We start from the raw sequence: 20,319 nt of genomic DNA on the forward strand, positions 1-20,319 counted from the left end.
TAGACTAGTAAGGATTGTTACACTGCTTTTGAAGAACATTAACTAGCAAAGGGAACAATGAGACAATCTTGGGGTTTGTTCCTCCTCACACCTAAGCATATGGTGAGTGGGGGATGCCCCTCCTGCACCTGGCTTTGTGTTCACGTGAAAGACTTGTGAGACTGCCTGTGTAAAATTTGGGGATAAATACCTGCTGTAACTTTCAATAAACGGCTTCTGCTCATTTCACTGAACAGTTGTCCACTTTCTTTCTCTTTCTTCCTCTTTATATCTATCCTTCCATCTTTCTTTCTTTTAATATCTATCCCTACAGATTCGCCGACGCCACCACATCTTCCAAGGGACTCCCCAAAACTTGCAGGGGCTGGCCCCCCCGCACCTTTTTCCTTGCCATATTATTTTTGTCCAGTGAGACAGAAGCCTTTTATCCTGGTCTGAAATGTAATCTATTCTCCCTACCACTAACTTCATCCTCTTTGACCAAACATGAGGCCTCCCCACTATTAGAAGTTGAATAAAATAACAGGAGGCCTGAGTGACAGTATCTACATACTTCTACCCACAGGATCAAAGTAAGTCTACAGATCCAGAAGTACCTGTAAAGAAGATCACACTGTCTATAGCTTAGGCTGAAGGAAAGGAGAACTGGTTCTCCACCACGACTCAGATGGTATGAAGAGGGGGGATAGGAAGAATCCTGGGGAAACAATGATTAAGGATGCTACTAGCATTTAGTGTTCAGAGAAGCCAAACATTCTGCAATGCACTGGACAATCCCACATAAGAACTGTCCCAGCAAAATCACTAAAAACACTCCTCCTTCCACCGAAAAACACTGGGAAGGGGAGTTATAGATAACTCTCATGTAGGTTGTTTGTCACCAATATAGCCTATCATTTAGAACAAGCTGCCTCACAAATTGGTTTTATAATTAAATATGCTTTTAAAAATCCTTTACAAGGTTCCATTCAAATAAAATGTAACTGAATGAATGTTTTTCCACTAAGATCAGGTACAAGACAAGGATGCCCACTTTGATAACTTCTGATCAACACAGCACTATAAGTGCTAGCCAAAGCAATCAGGGAAGAAAAAGAAATTATTTCTGATCACAGACAACATGATTTTACACATAGAAAACACTAATGAAAAATAAATGTTGCAACTCAAAAAGTCTAACCATGAATGGCACAACCATAAATTAAAAATTTTTAAAAACAAATTCAACAAAATTACAGAAAATCAACACACAAAATTAGCTGTGTTTCTATAAACTAACAATGAATAGTCTGGGAAGAAAATTAAGAAAAAAATCCTATTCACAATAATTTACATTTAACCAAAGAGGTGAAAGACTTGTACACCGAAAACTACAAAATTTTGCTGAATTAAAGAAGACACATATAAAGATATTCCATGTTTCTGAATATTAAGACCTAATACTACTAAGATATCAATATTACCCAAAGTGATGTACACATTCAGTACAATCCCTATCAAAATACAACAGTGTTTCTGGCAGAAATAAAAAAAAAAAAAAATTCATAAGGAATCACAAGGGACACAGAATCTCTTTTCGAGGAAACAATTGTAAAAAAAAGGAGCTATGTTGGAAGTTTCAAACTGTCTGATTTCAAAACTTATTACAAAGCTACAGAGAAAATGACATCAGCAAGATAGTGAAATAGAAAGCCCCAGACCCAATTACCCCCGGAGAGACACCAATTTAATGAAAATACATAGAACTGCCTTTGTGAGAAATGCAGAAGTCAGTCAGCAGGCTCCTGAACCCCAGGCAAGCATGCAGCCAAGAAGAATCACATCAAAGATGGTAGAAAAATTCATGACATTAACTCACTATAGCGTCCCCTCCGCCCCCGTACCAGCATAGCTTAGTGTAACACAATTGGGGAGAAACTCCCAACTCCCAGCTTTTCCTTAGGGAAGGAAAGAGAAGTCAGACATATATCCAACATTGTGACTTTTCAGGAGGCTGAAGTCTTTCCTGACTCTAAGCACTGACAAGAACTGGCACAAGACTGGGGACGACTGAGAACATAAGAGACCACCAAAGCTTGGTAGAACACCAGAGAACCTGGGTACCACAGACTATAGGGAGAATTCCATAACTGGTTTGCTAAAGCACCAGGGAAGGTCTAGTATTGTAAACAGACACCAGGGGTAGGTCCTAAGCAGAAACAAGGCAAACTTTAACTAAATTACAAGCCCAGAGAAAACACACCCCCCAAAAGACTTGAGAGGTCTCCAGAATCTCTAGATGAAATGACTGATGAAGGTCCTTCCAGTACAATGCCAGAACATAAAAATTGGGAGAGATGGTTGTTTTTTTTCAAATACCCAAATGTCAATAAAAGATAACACCTAAAAAGAGGCTGAGTATGGTGGCTCACATCTGTAATTCCAGAATTTTAGGCAGAGTAGGAAGGATTCGTTGTTTGAGCCCAGAAGTTTGACTAGCCAGGACAACATAGCAAGACCTCGTCTCTACAAAAAAATTTTAAAAATTAGCAGGGCATGGTGGCACATGCCTGTAGTCCCAGCTACTTAGGAGGCTGAGGTAGAAGAATTGCCTGAGCCCAGGAAGTCGAGGCTGTGGTGAGCCATGATCCTGCTACTACACTGGACAACAGAATGAGACCCCAAGTCAAAAAAAAGTTAAGACACATAAAAGGACAGGGAAATACAACCTAATCAAAGGAACAAATTAAATTTACAGAAACTGACTCTAAAGAAACAAAGATATATGAATTACCAAAGAATTCAAAATAATTGCCATAAGGATAGACAATGAACTTAAAAAGAACACAAATGGATAACTAAACAAAATCAGGAAAACAGTGCATGAAAAAATAAAAATATCAACAAAGAAAAGATATTATAAAAAAGAACCAAACAGAAATTCTGGAGCTGCAGCATGAAATACCATTGTATGCTATGTATGTAGTAACGTCAATAGCATAAGGAAGACAGCATTTCCATACACATTGAAACATTAGCTGGGCTCGGTGGCTCAGCCTGTAATCCCACGCTTTGGGAGGCCAAGGTGAGGGGATTGCCTGAGCCCGCGAGTTCGAGACCCACCTGAGCAACTTGGTGAGACCTCATCTCTACAATAAAAAAATCAAAAAATCAGCCGGGCATGGTAGCGCATGCCTGTAATTCCAGCTACTTGGAAGGCTGAGGCAGAAGGATCACCGGAGCCCAGTGAGTCGAGGTTGCAGTGGCCAAGAGTGGCCACTGCACTCCAGTCTGGGCGACAGAGTGAGATTCCAACTCAAAAAAAGAAAAGAAAAGAAAAATTCACTGGAAGGGTTCAATAGCACATGTTATCAGGCAGAAAAAAGAATCGGTGAACTCAACATTTTAAATCATCAAGCCAGAGAAGCAAAATGGCAAAATGAAGAAAAGTAAAGGGAACTTGAAGGACTAACAAAATAATCAAGGGGTAGAGAGGTTATTTGAAAAAGAAATGGCTGAAAATTTTCCAAATCTAAGGAAAGAAATGAACACAGAGAAATTCAAGAAATTTAAAGACTAAAAACAAGATAACCCCTAAGAGACCTATACTGAAATGCATTATAATTAACCTGTCAAAAGCCACAAAGAGAGAATCTTGAAAACAGCAAGAGAAAGACAAGGACGCTCCTATTAGATTATCAGTGAATTTCTCAACAAAAACTCTGACAGTTAGAAGGGAGTGGGGTAATACAGAGAGTGCCAAAAAAATGTATACACGTTTTAAGAAAGGAAAAAACTGTATTAAAACTGTAATACTCAATATATACCAAAAACAAACAACGAATACAAGTCACATTTGACTTCTGTAATTATAAGAGGTGCTCAAAGTACCAGCAGTGTCCGGACACTTTTTTGATTACAGAGATAGATAACATCTCTAAAAATGTGTATGCATTTTTTGGCACCCCCCCACTATATTCAAAGTGCTAAAAGAAAAAAAAAAAAAGAGGTTGGACATAGTGGTTCACACCTATAATCCTAGCACTTTGGGAGGGTGAGGCAGGAGAATAGCTTGAGGCCAAGAGTTCAAGACCAACCTGGGCAACAAAGTGAGACCTCCAACTCTACAAAATGTAAAAACTTTAGCGAGGCATGGTGGCATGTGTCTGTAGTCCTAATTATCTGGGAGCCTGAGACAGGAGGATTGCCTGAACACAGGAGATTGACGTTGCAGTGAACCATGATCACACCACTGCACTCTAGCTTGGGTGACAAAGCAAGACCGTCTCAAAAAGAAAAAAAAGAGAAAATAAACTTTCAACCAGAAATACTATGTCCAGCAAAACTGTCCTTCAAAAATAAAGAAGAAATTGAGAATTTCTGAGAGAAATAAGTTGAGGGATTTCATCACCACTAGTCCTGCCCTGCAAAAATTGATAAAAACAGTCTTTCAAGCTGAAATGAAAAGAAACCACAACACAAGACCATACAAAAATATGAAACACTCAAGTAAAAGTTAACTACTACTTAGAAAACATAGTAGCATTGTAATTTAGATATGACTACAAGTCATTGTTAATGGGTACACAATATAACCAGAGGTGGTTTGTGTAATCAGTAACAAGATGATGGGGAGGCCAGGTCTGGTGGTGCACACCTGTAATCCCAGCGCTTTGGGAGTCCAATGTGAGTGGATGGCCCGAGCCCACAGGTTTGAGACCAGCCCGGACAACTTGGCGAGACCTCATCTCTACAATAAGTAAAAAATTAGCCGGGCATGGTAGTGCGCATCTGTGGTTCCAGCTACTTAGAGGGCTGAGGTGGAAGGATCGCAGGTGGCCGGTAGATCAACACTGACATGGCCGTGAGTATGCCACTGCACTCCAGCCTGGGCAATGGAGTGAGATTCCAACTCAAAAAAAAAAACAACAAAAACAAAAAACAAAAGATATGAAGAGGACATTATATAATGATAAAAGCATCAATTCAGTAAAAAGCTATAACAATTACATATGCAACTAACATTAGAGCTCACAAATATATGAACCAAATATTGAGAGCAGTGAAGAAAAAGTAGCACAACACAATAAGAGTAGGAAAAGTCAATAGCTCACTTTCAGTTATAAACAGAAAAAGTAGACAATAAGAAAGCAGAAAATATGAACAACACTACAGACCAATTGGACATAAGAGACACGTACAGAACACTCCACTTGCAACAGAAGAAAAAATACGGACTTCTCAAGCACACATAAATCTTTTCTAAGAGAGAGACCCAATAGATCACAAGTGCCAACACACTTAGAAAGACTAAAATCATAAAAAGTATCTTCTCCAACCACAATGGAAAACTAGAAATGAACAGAAGAAAAACAGGAAAATCCACAAATATGTGAACATCTTAAAACTCACTCTTAAACAACTCATGGATCAAAGAAGAAATCACAAAGGAATTTAGAAAATATGTGGAGACAAATGAAAATAAAAACACAACATACCAAAACTTATAGGACACAATGAAAAAAGTACTAAGAAGAAAGTTTATAACATTTAAAAAAGAAAGATTTCAAAATTAATAACATAATTTTATAACCCAAAGAACTAGAATAGAAAGAACGAAAAAAGTAGCAGGAGGAGCAAAATAAAAAAGATTAAAGCAGAGATAAATAAAAAGAAAAAAAACTCACCAAAACCATAGTTGTTGTTTTTTTTAAATGGTCAAATAAATGGACAAGCTCTTAGCTAGACTAAGAAAAAAAGAGAAGACTCAACCCAAATCAGAAAGATTTACAACTGATGCTACAAAATAAAAATGATAAGATAATACGCTGCACAATTTTATGCCAGCAAACTAGATAACCTAGAAGAAATTGATAAATCCTCAGAAACATATGAGTTACCCATACTGAATTACAAAAAAGTTAAAACTCTAACAGATCCATAAATAGTAAGCAGGAAGTAGTAATCAAAAACCTCTCAATGAAAAAATATATTGCCAAGTGTGATGGCTCACGCCTGTAATCCCAGCACTTTGAGAGGTGGAGGGGAGAGGACTGCCTGAGCTCGGGGGTTCGACACCAGCCCAGGCAACTTGGCAAGACCTCATCTCTACAATAAATCAAAAAACTTAGCCAGGCAAGATGGCACATGCCTCTAGTTCCAGTCACTTGGAAGGCTGAGGCAAGACGGAAGAATTGCCTGAGCCCAGCAAGTGGAGGTTATGGTGGCTGTGAGTGTGCCACTGCACTACAGCCTGGGCGACAGAATAAGACTCCTACTCAAAAAAAAAGAAAAAACATATTAAAAAATTTATTTTTCAAATATGATTTTAAGAATATATTAAAAAGGAAAACAACTTCCTAACAAACAAAACCCCAGGAGCAAGATGGCAGAGAACTGTACTAACCATTTAAGGAGGAACAATCATCAGTTCTTCTAAAATTCTCCCAAAGACTGAAAAGTAAGGAACATTTCTTCTTTTTTTTAAAGTGAGAAAGCTGGTGGACAGAAAAGCTCCCAGAGTGGGAGGGGACCCCAGGGGGTTGCCCAAGTAGGAAACATTTCTAAACTCATTCTATGAGGCCAGAATTATACTGATATGAAAACAAAATAAAGACACAGGAAAACTGTGGACCAACATCCCTAATGAATGCTGATACAACCCCCCCAAAATACTTTAGTACCAACTGAATTCAACATCACATTAAAAGGATGATATACCATGACCCTGTTAGATTTATAACTAGAATGCAAGGCCATTTCAACGTATGAAAGTCAATGTGATATACCACGTTTACGAAATGAAGATCAAAAACCACATGATCACCTAATTTGATTCAGAAAAAGCATTTGACTAAAATCAACACTTTCATGATAAAAGCATTCAACAAACGAGGAACAGAAGAAATCCACTTCAACAAAATAAAAGTCACATATGAAAAGCCAACAATTGATATCATATTAACCACTTAAGGGTTGAAAGCTTTTCCTTCAAGATAAGGAACAAAGCAAAGATGCTCACTCTTACCACCTCTATTCAACATAGTACTGGAAGAACTAGCCAGAGCAATTAGACAAGAAAAAATAAAATACAATGCATCCAAATTGGAAAGGAAGGAGTAAAATTCCTTCTATTCATAGATGACAAATGCTATATATAGACAAAGAAAAACAATCCAAACCCGTTAAAACTCATAAATATGAACTCGTATTTTGATTTCAATAAAATATAGAATAAAAATAAACACAAGAACATCAGTTGCATTTCTATATACTAACAATGGCCAATTTGAATACAAAATTAAGAAAAAATTACATTTACAATAGCATCTAAAAGAATAAATGTTGGGAGCCAGCCTTGGAGGTCCACATGATTGACAGGGTCCCAGTGGGCCAAAGACCCCGGGCCGCAGGGTGAGCCCAGGAAGCTGAGGCCCTTCTGTCTTCCACCTTTGCTGTTTGATACGGCTGAAGAAATTCTGTGCAGTCGTGGAAGGAGAAAATGGCATGTTTATGCAAAGTACTCACACACCTAACCTGAGAAAGTCATGATTCATTTTCCCATTTTCCCACTATGCCGCTTGGCCTTTTCTAACATATGCAAGGGTTCAACTCTGAAGCACATCAAGAATGCTTTCTTTCACTTGGTTATAAGTTACTAGATATTGCTTGAATAAAAAGATATTAGTATATTCACTCCTTATTTGATTTAGAATTATGCAGTTTAGTGTTCAGATATAAGGTTTTTTAGAAGTACAAGTTTATGGTAAGTTCATTATGAGCTCATTATAAGTTCTAATACTTATCTAGGAGTTATGTAGGTGATTTATAACACTGTCTTCTCAGACTTAGGATGAAGATTAATCGTTAAGGTTTTTACTTAATTCTACAGTTAAATTTTAAGTAAACGTTTATAGAGTGGGTTTTCACTGAATTCATAAATATACTAATTAGATACTTTTATGATAATTAACTAAATACAGAAAGCAACCTTGGGGGCCTGGGAAATGTCATTAAAAGCTTCTTTTGAGTTTTCTTTAGAAATAAACACTGCAGGATAAGAGAAAAGTAACGAAGACACCTGGACAAGAAAGGTGATTACAAAAGCTTTGAAGGTCGTAAAAGCCCAAAAGAGAAGAACTGCTACATGAAGAACCGTGAACCTGGGAACTTTCTTGAAACACTTCAAGGACTGTAATTTGGGACTCTTTTGAAGAGAGTTGCTGGCAGTGCTATTCTAGACATGATAATTGTTTTATCCATGTATTAATCATAATTGGTAAATGTAATACCATACAAGTTTATATAGTCAACATACATATATATGAGAGTTGACAAAAATTATTAGGTTCTGGTTATGTTTAACAAGGTTTTTACTTTGAGTCATTAATTAAGTTTTAATGCTATAGTTTAGTGTTTTATAGCTACTTTGAAGATTGTTTTAAGTTCATAAGTTTAAGCTCACACAATGATAAAATTGGTGCCTCAAAGATAATAATAATTGCTCCAGTGCCTATCTTTAAGACAAAGATGTTTTCCAGGAGGTTGCCAAGCATAAGGAAAAACAGCCAAATCACCATTATCCTAAACTTAAAAGCTCATTGGCAATTATGCAACCATAATAATTTTAGTTGTGTTAGTTTTATTTCATTGTGTTTAGTTCACTTTATATGCTTATTCAGAGTAAAGATTAGTGTATGTATCTTCACAGTAAGTGACTTTCATAGTTATTCTTTAAATGCTAGCCACTATTGTTTGGTCAAGTTAATGGGCTTCATATTCCTACTATCACTAGGTACAATCTATAGTTTTGTATTAGTGATTTTAAGGCTTTTTTAAGTAGACAAGTGATGTGGAACCGAAGTCAAAGTAAACCTTGTATGCATTATGTTTAGTTTAAGTGAAACTCCTTTTACACTTATCTCAGGACTCATTAACTGAAAGTAGATAGTGTTTTTGGCTTATTCGTTTCTTCTAAAGACCACTAGATGGTGGTAACTTTTAAAGCATATGTACATGAAGGAATTTTCTTTGTCTTGCCCCTTTTACAAATGCTATAAAAGCTTTCTGTTAACTAATAAAGGATGTCATCTGTTCAGGAAGCAAGTGTCCGAGTATATTGTTTTCGTCTTTCGTCTATCCATCTCTCCTTCAGGAGACCTCACGACCTGGCAAAGGGGCTGGACCCCTTCAAATAAAATTCCTAGGGATAAATTTAACCAAGAAAGTAAAAGACTTATATACTGAAAACTATAAGATACTGCTAAAAGTAATCAAAAAAGGTACAGATAAGTGGAAAGGCACCCCGTGTTTATGGATTAAAACACCTGCAATCCCTATAAAACTCCAATGATGTTTGTTGCAGAAACATAAAAATATACCCTAAAATTCATATGGATTAAATAGTATTGTATCAGTGTTAATTTCCTGATTTTGATCATTGTACTGTAGTTATGTAAGAAAATGTTTTGTTCTTAGAAAATACACAATTAAGGCCTATAATCCCAGCACTTTGGGAGGCCCAGGTGAAAGGACTGCCTGGGTTCAGAGGTTCGAGACCAGACTGCACAACTTGGCAAGACCTCACCTCTACAATAAATAAAAAACTTAACGGGACATGGTGGTGTGAGCCTGTAGTTCCAGCTACTTGGAAGGTTGAGGCAGAAGGATCACCTAAGTCTAGCAGGTCAAGGCTGCCATGGCCGTGAGCGTGCCACTGCACTCCAGCCTGAGCAACAGAGTGAGACTCCAAATCACAAAAAAAAAAAAAAGAAGAAAAGAAAACACACAAGTAACTACGGATATGATGCCTCTAACTAATTCTTTTTTTTTTGAGTTGGAGTCTCACTCTGTCACCCAGACTGGAGTGCAGTGGCCGCTCCCAGCCACCGCAGCCTCGACCTGCTGGGCTCCAGTGATCCTTCCACCTCAGCCTTCCAAGTAGCTGGAACTACAGGCGCACGCTACCACGCCCAGCTAATTTTTTATTTATTTATTGTAGAGATGAGGTCTCAGGTCTCAAACCCGCGGGCTCAGGCCTAACTAACTCTTAAAAGAACAACAATAAAACAGAGGGAATTAATGAGAATGATAAAGCAAATAAGAGAAAATGTAAACAATCAGTGAATCTGCATAAAAGTACTTTCTATTCTTGTAATTTTCAGTAAGTTTAAAACTAAATAAAAACTAAAAATAAAGCAAATCATTACATAAGTGTATGGCTTTCCAAGGTGGCTATACTAAGTTAGTTGTGTTAGTTTTATTTCATTGTGTTAGGAAATGAAGTGCCTTCAAGGAATTCACAGCTGAAATGTCTCTGAAGGTATCAATCCAGCATTCTCTTTTTACAGATGAGGAAAAATTCAAGATGTGCATTATTTAGCAACTTAGAAAATGTGACTACATCAGGAGTTCAGTGATAAATCTATGACTCAATATGAACTCTTTCAACTCCTGTATCAAATACATCTGTGAGCCAAGTGTGGTGGCTCACACCTATAATCCTAGTGCTTTGGGAAGACAAGGTGGGAGGTCTGCTTGAGGCCACGAGTTTGAGACCAGCCTGAGCAACATAATGAGACCCTGACTCTATAAAATGACCTGCATCTGTGGTCCTAGCTACTCAGAAGGCTGGGGTAGGAGGACTGCTTGAGCCCAGGAGTTCAAGATTGTAGTAAGCTATCATCACATCACTGCACTGCAGCCTAGGTGACAGAGCAAGACCCCGAGTCTTAGAGAAAAAAAAAAGAAAGTACATCTGTGTAAAATTTTAAAGCTATGAATACATATTTATACATATATAAATATATATATATTTGTGTCAAATCTTTATATTCCCACGATTTATATATACAAGATCATTTTAAATAAAAATACAGTGGTGATTTTTATTGGTTAATTCATGAAGATGACATAAATTTGGTAACAAAAGAAAATGCCTATGAAGCATAAACATCATCAATTATGTAAACAAAATACTTTTTTTCCTGATTTTGTCAGTTTTCTTCAATGGATAATTTACCTTTTGCTACTGCAATCTGTGGTCTGTATCCCCACCACTGTTCCCATACTACAGAGCAAACTCTTCCTATATAACAAAATTTAAAATCTGTAACACATTCATTTTTCCTAAATCTGGACTTCCAAGTGTTAATTAATGCCTTCTTTTCAGATCAGCACAGCACAACTAAAGAACTCTGAAGCTTAGTCAAATTTGCTTTCAATATTAACTTAGGCCAGGTGCAGTGGCATATGCCTGTAATCCCAGCTACTAAGGAGGCTGAGACAGTGGGAGAATGCTTGATCCTAGGAGTTCAAGACCAGCCTAGACAACATAGCTAGACCATCCCAAAAATAAAGATTAAATTGAAAAAAATATATTAAATATTAAGGCCAAGTTTACCTCAGGCAACCTAAACTAAAGGAGAAATACTTTTAGTGAGAGAACTGAATCATAAATTAAGATCTTAAGTCCCAAGAGGACTGAGACTTTATTCCCAAGAAGCAGTTTGTTCTTCTGATAGGCCATCAAATATGTACTATATGTTTCTTACATCATAAAGATGAAATTTGGTTTTTCCTTCTTTTTTTCTTTTACCAGGAATATCTTCTTATCTGTTCTTACAGAGCCCTATCCAATTACCTAAATTATATACAGGCAGTTCAATGCTAAAGCAGGTTCTCTTCTTCACATCTATAGTGCAGAGATTACTTTAGGAAAAAAAATCAGCAACAACATACACTCAAAAAGGAAAAAAATGAAGTCACAAGTCCTGAAAAGCAATGCTTGATGAACATACAATGATCTTGACTTGTTTTTGCAGTTATACCATTATGTAAAGGAATTTACATAAAATTTGAGCTCAACAAACCCTCCAAAGTCATTATTTTATGTTTTACCTGGATATTGCAGCTTTTTCCATTATTTCCTGCTGGATGAGCCCAGATGGCTCAATGACATCCAATATAATTATGCTCCATAACTTGTCTGATTTTGGCCTTTGCAGCACAGCAGATTCATCTTCCACATGTCTCAGCCAAAACTCAAGTGTTTCTTTGGGAAAGTTATTGGCTTCTGATATGAGGTCCAGAGCAGTACGATGCTGGTCTTTCTCCACAGAACTATACGGTTTAACATGTCCAAGTCTGCCAGCAATTATAGGCAGAACAGAGAATCCTTCAGACACATCTAACACATAGAGAGGTTCAGGGGCACTCTGTCCAGTATTATTCTGTACAGTTCCAGAGTTCACCTCATTATTCTGACAGTGAGTATCCATGGCCTGACACAGTTTCTCTGGAGTCAATGAAGACAACACTTTCTTCATTGCCATTTTAAAGCCTTCATGATATGGGATGTTATTAACCAAAGCAATTTCTGTGGATTCCAATACACATGTCTGCTCTACAGCATCTGGTTGATTAGTCTGAAGGTTAGCCAGGGCACTACACAGTTCAGCCTCATTTCCTAGCGACAGCAAGTCCTCGCTCTTGATAAAACTTTTTGCAATCTCCATTTCACAGTCCAAACCTGAGACACTAATACTCTGGATTCTTAAGTAACAGTCTTGACAAGATACTTCCATCATCACATGGTCTCCGGGCTTTATCCAGTAGTCTTCATTAAAAAGTCAGAAAAAATTATAACTGATTAACAGGGACTGCTTATAGGCCTGAGGATCACACAAACATCTCCACCTCCACCACCTAACCCCCATTCTTCAAATCACTACAGGAAGGTTTACATCTATTTACTTAATATACAAAACAACTGGGAAAATCCCAACCAGCTTTACTTAGGGAAAAACTGAAGTTTGAAGACTCAACTAACTCATAGCCTAATGGAGATATTCATGAGCTCCATTATTGAACCTAAGAATATCAGTATTACAGTGTTTTTACTGTAATCACCAGGTATCACCATGTCTTCAAACTTGAAGAGTAGGTAGAGGGCTGCAGGGGACTCTCCTTCATCTAATGAAACTAACAATAACAAAGATGAAGTTCAGAGATCAATATCAGACTTCACGTTGGCTTAAAGAAACAGACTTTTCTCTAAGAGAAATTTCCAAAAGAACAAGGTGACATTCAACAGAATCAAACCAATAATAGTCCTTTTTTTTTTTTGAGTTGGAGTCTCATTCTATTGCCCAGTCTAGAGTACAGTGGCCGCTCCCGGCCACCGCAGCCTCGACCTGCTGTGCCCCGGCGATCCTTCCGCCTCAGCCGTCCAAGCTGGAACTACAGGCGTGTGCTACCACGCCCGGCTAATTTTTTTGATTTATTGTAGAGATGAGGTCTCGCCAAGTTTTCCGGACGGGTCTCAAACCCGCGGGCTCAGGCAATCCACTCACCTCGGCCTCCCAAAGCACGGGATTAAAGGCTGAGCCACCAACCCCAGCTCCAATAATATTTCTTAACTGCAAGTATTTAGACACTCTTGCATGCCTAGGAATTTAGAAGTAAGGACTGATCCCACAATAAAAACTATATCCTGCTCCTTTCCATGAGCTTTCACATGTGGTAAAACTTTAAAGTGTAAACATATGATCACAGTTCCTTCTCATCAGGCTTAGAATCAGTTGAAAACACAAGTTGTTATTCCCATGTTTAAACATGTAAAATGTCCTTTCACTAAGAAGAATCAAAACATGAAAGACCATCTGTCTAACTTACTACACATATGAGAGAATAAATGCAAATGAAAAATGTCATTTACTGAGTGCCAGTCACTGTGGTAGGCATTTTATACCCATTATCTCTAAAAATCCCTACAACGCTGCTCCAAGATAGACAGTATCATCCCATTTTTATATACCATACTAAAAAATCTAGGAAATAACTGTCAAAAACAGCCAGGAGGGAGTCAGTAAGTAGCAGAGCGAGGACCTGAATCTAAATCTACCTGATCCAAAGACACCAACACTATACTGATACACTACCTACACCATACTAGCCACAACACTATACTGATGTCAGGATGTTATGACCTCGCCAAACGAGATACTTCCACATGTCTCAGAGAGTAAACAGAAATAAGAGATGTATTACCTTCCCAGTTTAAAAAGGTAGAGTTTTTCTATGGAATCCAACCACTTCGAACTTACTGAAACCCATCAAACAGTTGTCAACAAAAATTCCATAAAAAAAAAATGTCCTTAATATAGAACTTTACGGGGGGGGGGGGGCGGCTCATGAATTCACGAACTACCCAAAACTGCAGAACTTTGTGCTTTTATGTAAGTGTGCACATTTTATGATCTGGGGTGCCATGGATGCCATCAGGTTTTCTAAGGGGTAAGGACTTCTGCATTAAAAGCAATATACTTCCTATAAAATAATGAACCACCAATTCTTTCACTTACTAATAACTAGAAAAACCAGAGGTGAAGAAGTTACTTAATGATAAATATTTCTGAGTGTTATGAAGCAGAATTATGTTTTAGTACCACTTCTTTATTTTATTTTGTTGTTGCTGTTTTTTGGAGTCAGGGTCTTTTACTCTGTTGCCCAGGCTGTAATGCAGTGGCATGGTAATGGTTCACCACAGCCTAGACCTCCTGGGCTTAGCAGATCCTTCTGCCTCAGTCTCCTGAGCAGCAGGGACTACTGGCACACACCACCATACCCAGCTTATTTTCTGACATTTTGTAGGGACAAGGCCTCGCTATGTTTCCTAAGCTGGTCTCAAACTCCTGGGTTCGAGCAATTCTCCGGCCTCAGCCTCCCAAATTGCTGGGATTACAGGCATGAGCCACTGCACCTGGCTAGTCCTTCTTTGTAACTACATACATTAGCTATTTAAAACTACTTTTGAAAAAGAAAAAACTCTTGGACAGGTACAGGGACTCACACCTATAATCCCAGCACTTTGGGAGGTAGAGGTGAGAAAATTGCCTGAGTCCAGGGGTTCAAGACCAAGGCAACTTAGCAAGACCTCATCTCTACAATAAATCAAAAAATTGGCCACCATGGTAGTGCACACCTGTAGTTCCAAATACGTGGAAGACTGAAACAGAAGGATTGCCTGAGCCCAGCAGTTGGAGGCTGCAGTGGCTGTGATCATATCACTGTACTCCAGCCTGGATGACAGAGACTCTGACTCAAAAAAAAACCAAAAAAACTGAAATATTATTATTATGACTGAAAACTTCATACCCAAAGTAACTGTTTTTCTGTCACCGATTCAAATACTTAGAGTATTAAAACAAGCTTTTTAAAAAAAATTAGACAACACCTACCTGTAAGGTCCTGTACAGGGTAGACGGCCTGTTCCCAACATGTTTCCTCATTAGGACTTGTGGATAAACTGTGCTCATCATCAAGCTGGAGCACAAACCAAACTACAATAGCATCTAGTATGCCTTCTTTAGTAATAGGAATACCAAGTTTATCAGGTTTTTTAGTTGTAAGACTTTTTAATTCCTGAGAAAAATGCAAAAGAACAAAAGGATTTTAAACACTTAATACATACATGCCTCAAAAAAGAAAATCATACATAACAGCACTGTCCAACATAAATATGCAAGTCACACACATAATTTAATTTTTTCTAGAGGCAGCATTAAAAATGAAAAAAAAAATACATACATGTCTCAAGATCATACCCTTTTCTAGCTCTGAAGTTCTTAGCCCTAATCAGCTCTTTTTTTTTTTTTTTTTTTTTTGAGTTGGAGTCTCACTCTTTCGCCCAGACTGGAGTGTAGTGGCCACTCCTGGCCACCGCAGCCTCGACCAGCTGGACTCCTGCGATCCTTCCACCTCAGCCTTCCAAGTAGCTGGAACTACAGGCGCGCGCTACCATACCCGGCTAATTTTTGGATTTATTGTAGAGATGAGGTCTCGCCTTCCCAGGCGGGTCTCGAACCCACGGGCTCAGGCAATCCACTCACCTCAGCCTCCCAAAGGCACGGGATTACAGGCTGAGCCACCGAGCCCGGCTTCTAATCAGCTCTCTTAGGGAACCAAGATCTTCACACCCACACCATCCTAGGCCCACTGGATGAGAAGATCTCTTACTGGAACAGAAAACTATGCAGCTGTTCAAAAAATTAGCCAGATGTGGTGGTATGTACCTGTAGTTTCAGCTACTTGGGAAGATGAGGCGGAAGGATTGCCTGAGCTCAGCAGGTTGAGACTGCAGTAGCCATGATTGTGCCACTGCACTCCAGACTGGGCGACAGAGTGAGACACTGACTCAAAAAAATAAAACAATAAAAAAATTTTTAAAAATGAATGTGTGTGTGTGTGTGTGCGCGCGCGGAGAAGAAAAAAGTCTGAACAGATGCACCTCACACTACTGACCTGAGGAAAGAAGGCCTGATATGTAAAAAGGGAAGAAAAATGCTTTTTTTCTCTCTCTCTTCTTCTCTACTACGTAAGTGTTAAACAAGCAGACATTATTTTCAAAATTAAATCCTTAATAAAGTTTTTGTGTGTGCAAAGAAAAATTAAAATTAAAATGATTTACAATAATAAAAGGATACTCTTGGGATAATTAGCAGATACAACCGTGCTGCCTGCTATTGGGATGTTATCAGTTAAAGAATGCTCTTAAAGCTCAGAAAGAGCTCAGGCTCAGTAAGCAGTGCCCAATTGTTAAATTAGTTCCAGGCCACCTCAAGAAGAACCTAGTAACAGTTAACAGAGGAAGGTTTCTATTAAATTATAAAATCTTAGGTTACAATGATCCTCACAAAGTCTTCTGTCCCCAGACAAGTTTCATTTTATAATACTTCTGTATTTGAACATTTAGCCTTACTTAAAGACCTTCAGAAAAGGATTCTCTGTAACCTTTCCCTGATTTCTTTGGGAACTTTCTTTACACAGCATATTCTACCACCCATTAACACATATACTAGAGTGATCAATTTGTCCTACTTTTCCCAGGACTGTCATGGTTTTTAAAACTGAAAATCCCATGTCTAAAAGCCCTCAGTCCTCACCAAATACGAAAGCTGGTGGCCCTAATACAAACATAGAAACTAGAGATTTGAATTTTGTTCATTTCTCCTGCCCCTACATTCACATGTGAATAACTTGGGAAGAATCATTTAATGTGAATAACTATTTCCTCACCTGTATAGCACAAAGATAATTGTAATTCTATTGCAGCATGTGGTAAGAGCTCTCTAAGAACACATGGGAAAGCAACTAGCACACTATACATTCCCAACAAATCTTAATAATTTGTTTCTCTTTATATAAAGTAAGTGAATAATTTCAGGAGGAAATTTTAATTATCCTTTAATCATTTTTTTCCTTACATACAGTAAGTGGAATCTCACACAAACTCATAAAGACTGCCCTATGTATTATTTTAAGCAATACATGAAATTTAACACTTGAAAAAAGTAACTGAACTTTTTTTCACCTGAAGATTGTTGAAATCTACTTTCATAATTTCAAAGCACTCTGTCAAAGCCAAATATCCTCCAGGAACTCGACTCATCTTTTCAGTTGTGTAAGGTTCAACTGTTTCTTCAGTATCTATAGAAGAATACGCTAGACTCTGAAATTTCACATTTGTTGGCAAATGAATACCAGCAATGTCCTGAATACCCACTCTGGTAAGAGAAGAAATAAGAGTATGGGAGAAAATGAGTTTTTTAAGAAACAGAAAACACATCTAATATTGAGTCCAGAAAAAATAAATATAAAAACAAAATACAACTTCAAGGGCAAAGTTTCTTAAACACAATTATATATACATACATACACAACTGACTATAAAGGAAAACAAGTCTAAATAAAACTAAGAACGTCTGTTCATAAAAAAAGATTCTGTAAGAAAGTAAAAAGACAAGTAACTGTGAGAAGGTATTTGCAATATATACATTTAAGAAAGGGCTCATATCCACAACAAACAAAAATGGACAAAAGACTTAGTTCACAATAGAGCATATCTAAATGGCATAAAAGTATAAGAAATCTTGCTCAGCTTCAGTAGTTACCAGGGAAGCAGAGTTAAAAAATGAAACCATGCCAAGTGCTGGTAAGGACACAGTCTCATACACTGTTGCAGGAATATAAAGTTAGCAAGACCACTTTGGAAGACTGCTTTGAGTATTAACTCAAGCTCAACATTCCACTCCAGATTTACTCTTACTACAGGAAATTCACAGTGTTTAACATTCCACTTCTGGAAACACAGCCAAGAAAAAAATTCATGCATATCATCACCCAAGAATGTTCAAGAATAGCCAAACATTGAGATAAAACCTCAATGTCCATCAGTAGTAAAATGGACAAATATATTGTGGTACATCCATACAATGGAGTATTATTCAGTAATGAGAAGAACAAACAACACGCAACATGAATGTGTTGGACAAAGAAGCAAGGCACACACACACACAAAATCACTGTATGATTCTATTTGTATGACATTCAAAACAAGTCAACACTAATCTATGATGTCAGAAGTCAGCATAGTGGCCACTCTTCGGGCAGTGGGGCTCTGGCAACCAAAGGGGTTTCTCCCTGGGGATTTTCTAAGGCAGTGGTAACATTTTGGTCCTTTATCTGAGCACTGGCTACAAAGGTGTGTCAACTACATGAAAATTCAATAAATACTACATTTACAGTTTATGCACTTGCTATAAAAATGTTTGTCAGGAAAAGTTTAGCTCAGGTGCAGTGGCTCAAGCCTGTTATCTCAGCACTTTGGGAGGCCAAGGTGAGAGGATTGTCTAAGCTCAGGGGTTTGAGACCAGCCTGGGAAACTTGGTGAGACCTCATCTCTACAATAAATCAAAAATAAGCAAGGCATGGTAGCACGCGCCTGTAGTTACAGCTACTTGGAAGGCTGAGGCGGAAGAATCATCTGAGCCCAGCAGGTTGAGGCTGAGGTGGCTGTGAACATGCCACTGTACTCCAGCCTGGGCAACAGCAGACTTCAACTCAAAAAAAAAGGTTACAAGCTGGGCTCGGTGGCTCAGCCTGTAATACCGCACTTTGGGAGGCTGAGATGAGTGGACTGCCTGTGCCCGCAGGCTCGAGATCTGCCTGGGCAACTTGGCAAGACCTCATCTCTACAATAACTCAAAAAATTAGCCGGGCATGGTAGCGCGCACCTGTAGTTCCAGCTACTTGGAAAGCTGAGGTGGAAGGATCGCTGGAGTCCAGCAGGCTAAGGCTGCAGTGGCCGGGAGCAACCACTGCACTCCAGTTTGGGTGACGGAGTGAGATTCCAAATCAAAAAAAAAAGACATCAAAATTGATGAGTTCAAAAACTGTTTTAAGTAGTGGGAAAAGTGTCGATAGGGTATATTGTATCAAATGAAGACTATTTTGAAGGTGTCTGAAGTCTAAGCATATAAGAATAAATACACTATTTTTTAAAGATAAATTCCAGCTTTTTGAGGTCCTTCCATATGTTCTTGTAAGTATATTGCTCAAACATGTATAAAGAGATATATTTTTTCCTCTGCCCTTATTTTTTTAATTTCAAAAATGCTTTCAAATTCACAGATAAGTTTCCAGGACAGTATAAAAACTCCCACAACCTTTCATCAAATTTGGCAAATTTTTTAATATTTTGCTATACTTGCTTTAATCATATTCTCTCTCTCTCTCTTACCATTGGAGAAGTAGGTTACATTCGTCACGCCTGTTTATCGCTCAAGATGTGTCAGTGTGACCTTATTACAAATGAGGATACTCTCTTAATTACTGCAGTTACCAAACTCAGTATTATGTAATCTATAGTCCATATTCCATATAGTCAAGAGAATCAATAAATCAATAATGTCCTTTATAGTTTTTTCCTCAATATGGGATCATAATTTCAACTTAGCTGTCTTGTCTCTTTAATCTTTTAAAATCTAGAAAAATTCCCCATCTTTGCTTTGTCTCTCGTGATACTGACATTCTTTAGAAAGGTAGACCAATTAAGTATTTTTATTATGACTATTAATTTTTTGAAACAAGGTCTTATTCTGCTGCCCAGGCTGAGTACAGTGGCACAATCATGGCTCACAGAGGTCTTCACCCCCTGGGCTCAGGCAATCCTCCCACCTCAGCTTCCCCAACAGCTGAGACTATAGGCGCACGCCACCACACTTCACTAGTTTTTTTTTGTTTTTTTTTTTTTGTAGAGATAAAGTATGTGTTACCTAGGCTGATCTCAAACTCCTGGGCTCAAGCAATTCTCCCACTTCAGCCTTCCAAAGTGCTAGGATTACAGGTGTGAGCCACTGTACCAAACAACCCAATTATTTTATAAAAATTTTCCCAACTTGGGTTTGTCTGAGGTTTCCTTATGATTACACTGTAGTTACACATTTTAAATGTAATACAAGCAACATATCCTCAAATAATCAAATTTGGAGGAATCTTACC

General features: G+C 38.0%; 1 protein-coding gene across 1 annotated transcript in view; it reads right to left on the reverse strand.

Moving 5' to 3' along the window:
• The window catches only part of PRMT9 (protein arginine methyltransferase 9), a 54,697-nt gene that overhangs the window by 12,357 nt on the left and 22,021 nt on the right, over nucleotides 1–20,319 (reverse strand). The window contains exons 7-9 of the mRNA XM_008065052.2: nucleotides 17,351–17,543; nucleotides 15,219–15,402; nucleotides 11,878–12,595 (exon numbers count right to left, since the gene is read on the reverse strand). Coding sequence (XP_008063243.1) covers nucleotides 11,878–12,595; nucleotides 15,219–15,402; nucleotides 17,351–17,543 — 1,095 coding nt within the window. The remainder of the gene's footprint in view (nucleotides 1–11,877; nucleotides 12,596–15,218; nucleotides 15,403–17,350; nucleotides 17,544–20,319) is intronic.

This window comes from Carlito syrichta, unplaced genomic scaffold, assembly GCF_000164805.1.
Source record: "Carlito syrichta isolate Samal-C Ts95f unplaced genomic scaffold, Tarsius_syrichta-2.0.1 Scaffold308142, whole genome shotgun sequence".
Lineage (NCBI taxonomy): Eukaryota > Metazoa > Chordata > Mammalia > Primates > Tarsiidae > Carlito > Carlito syrichta.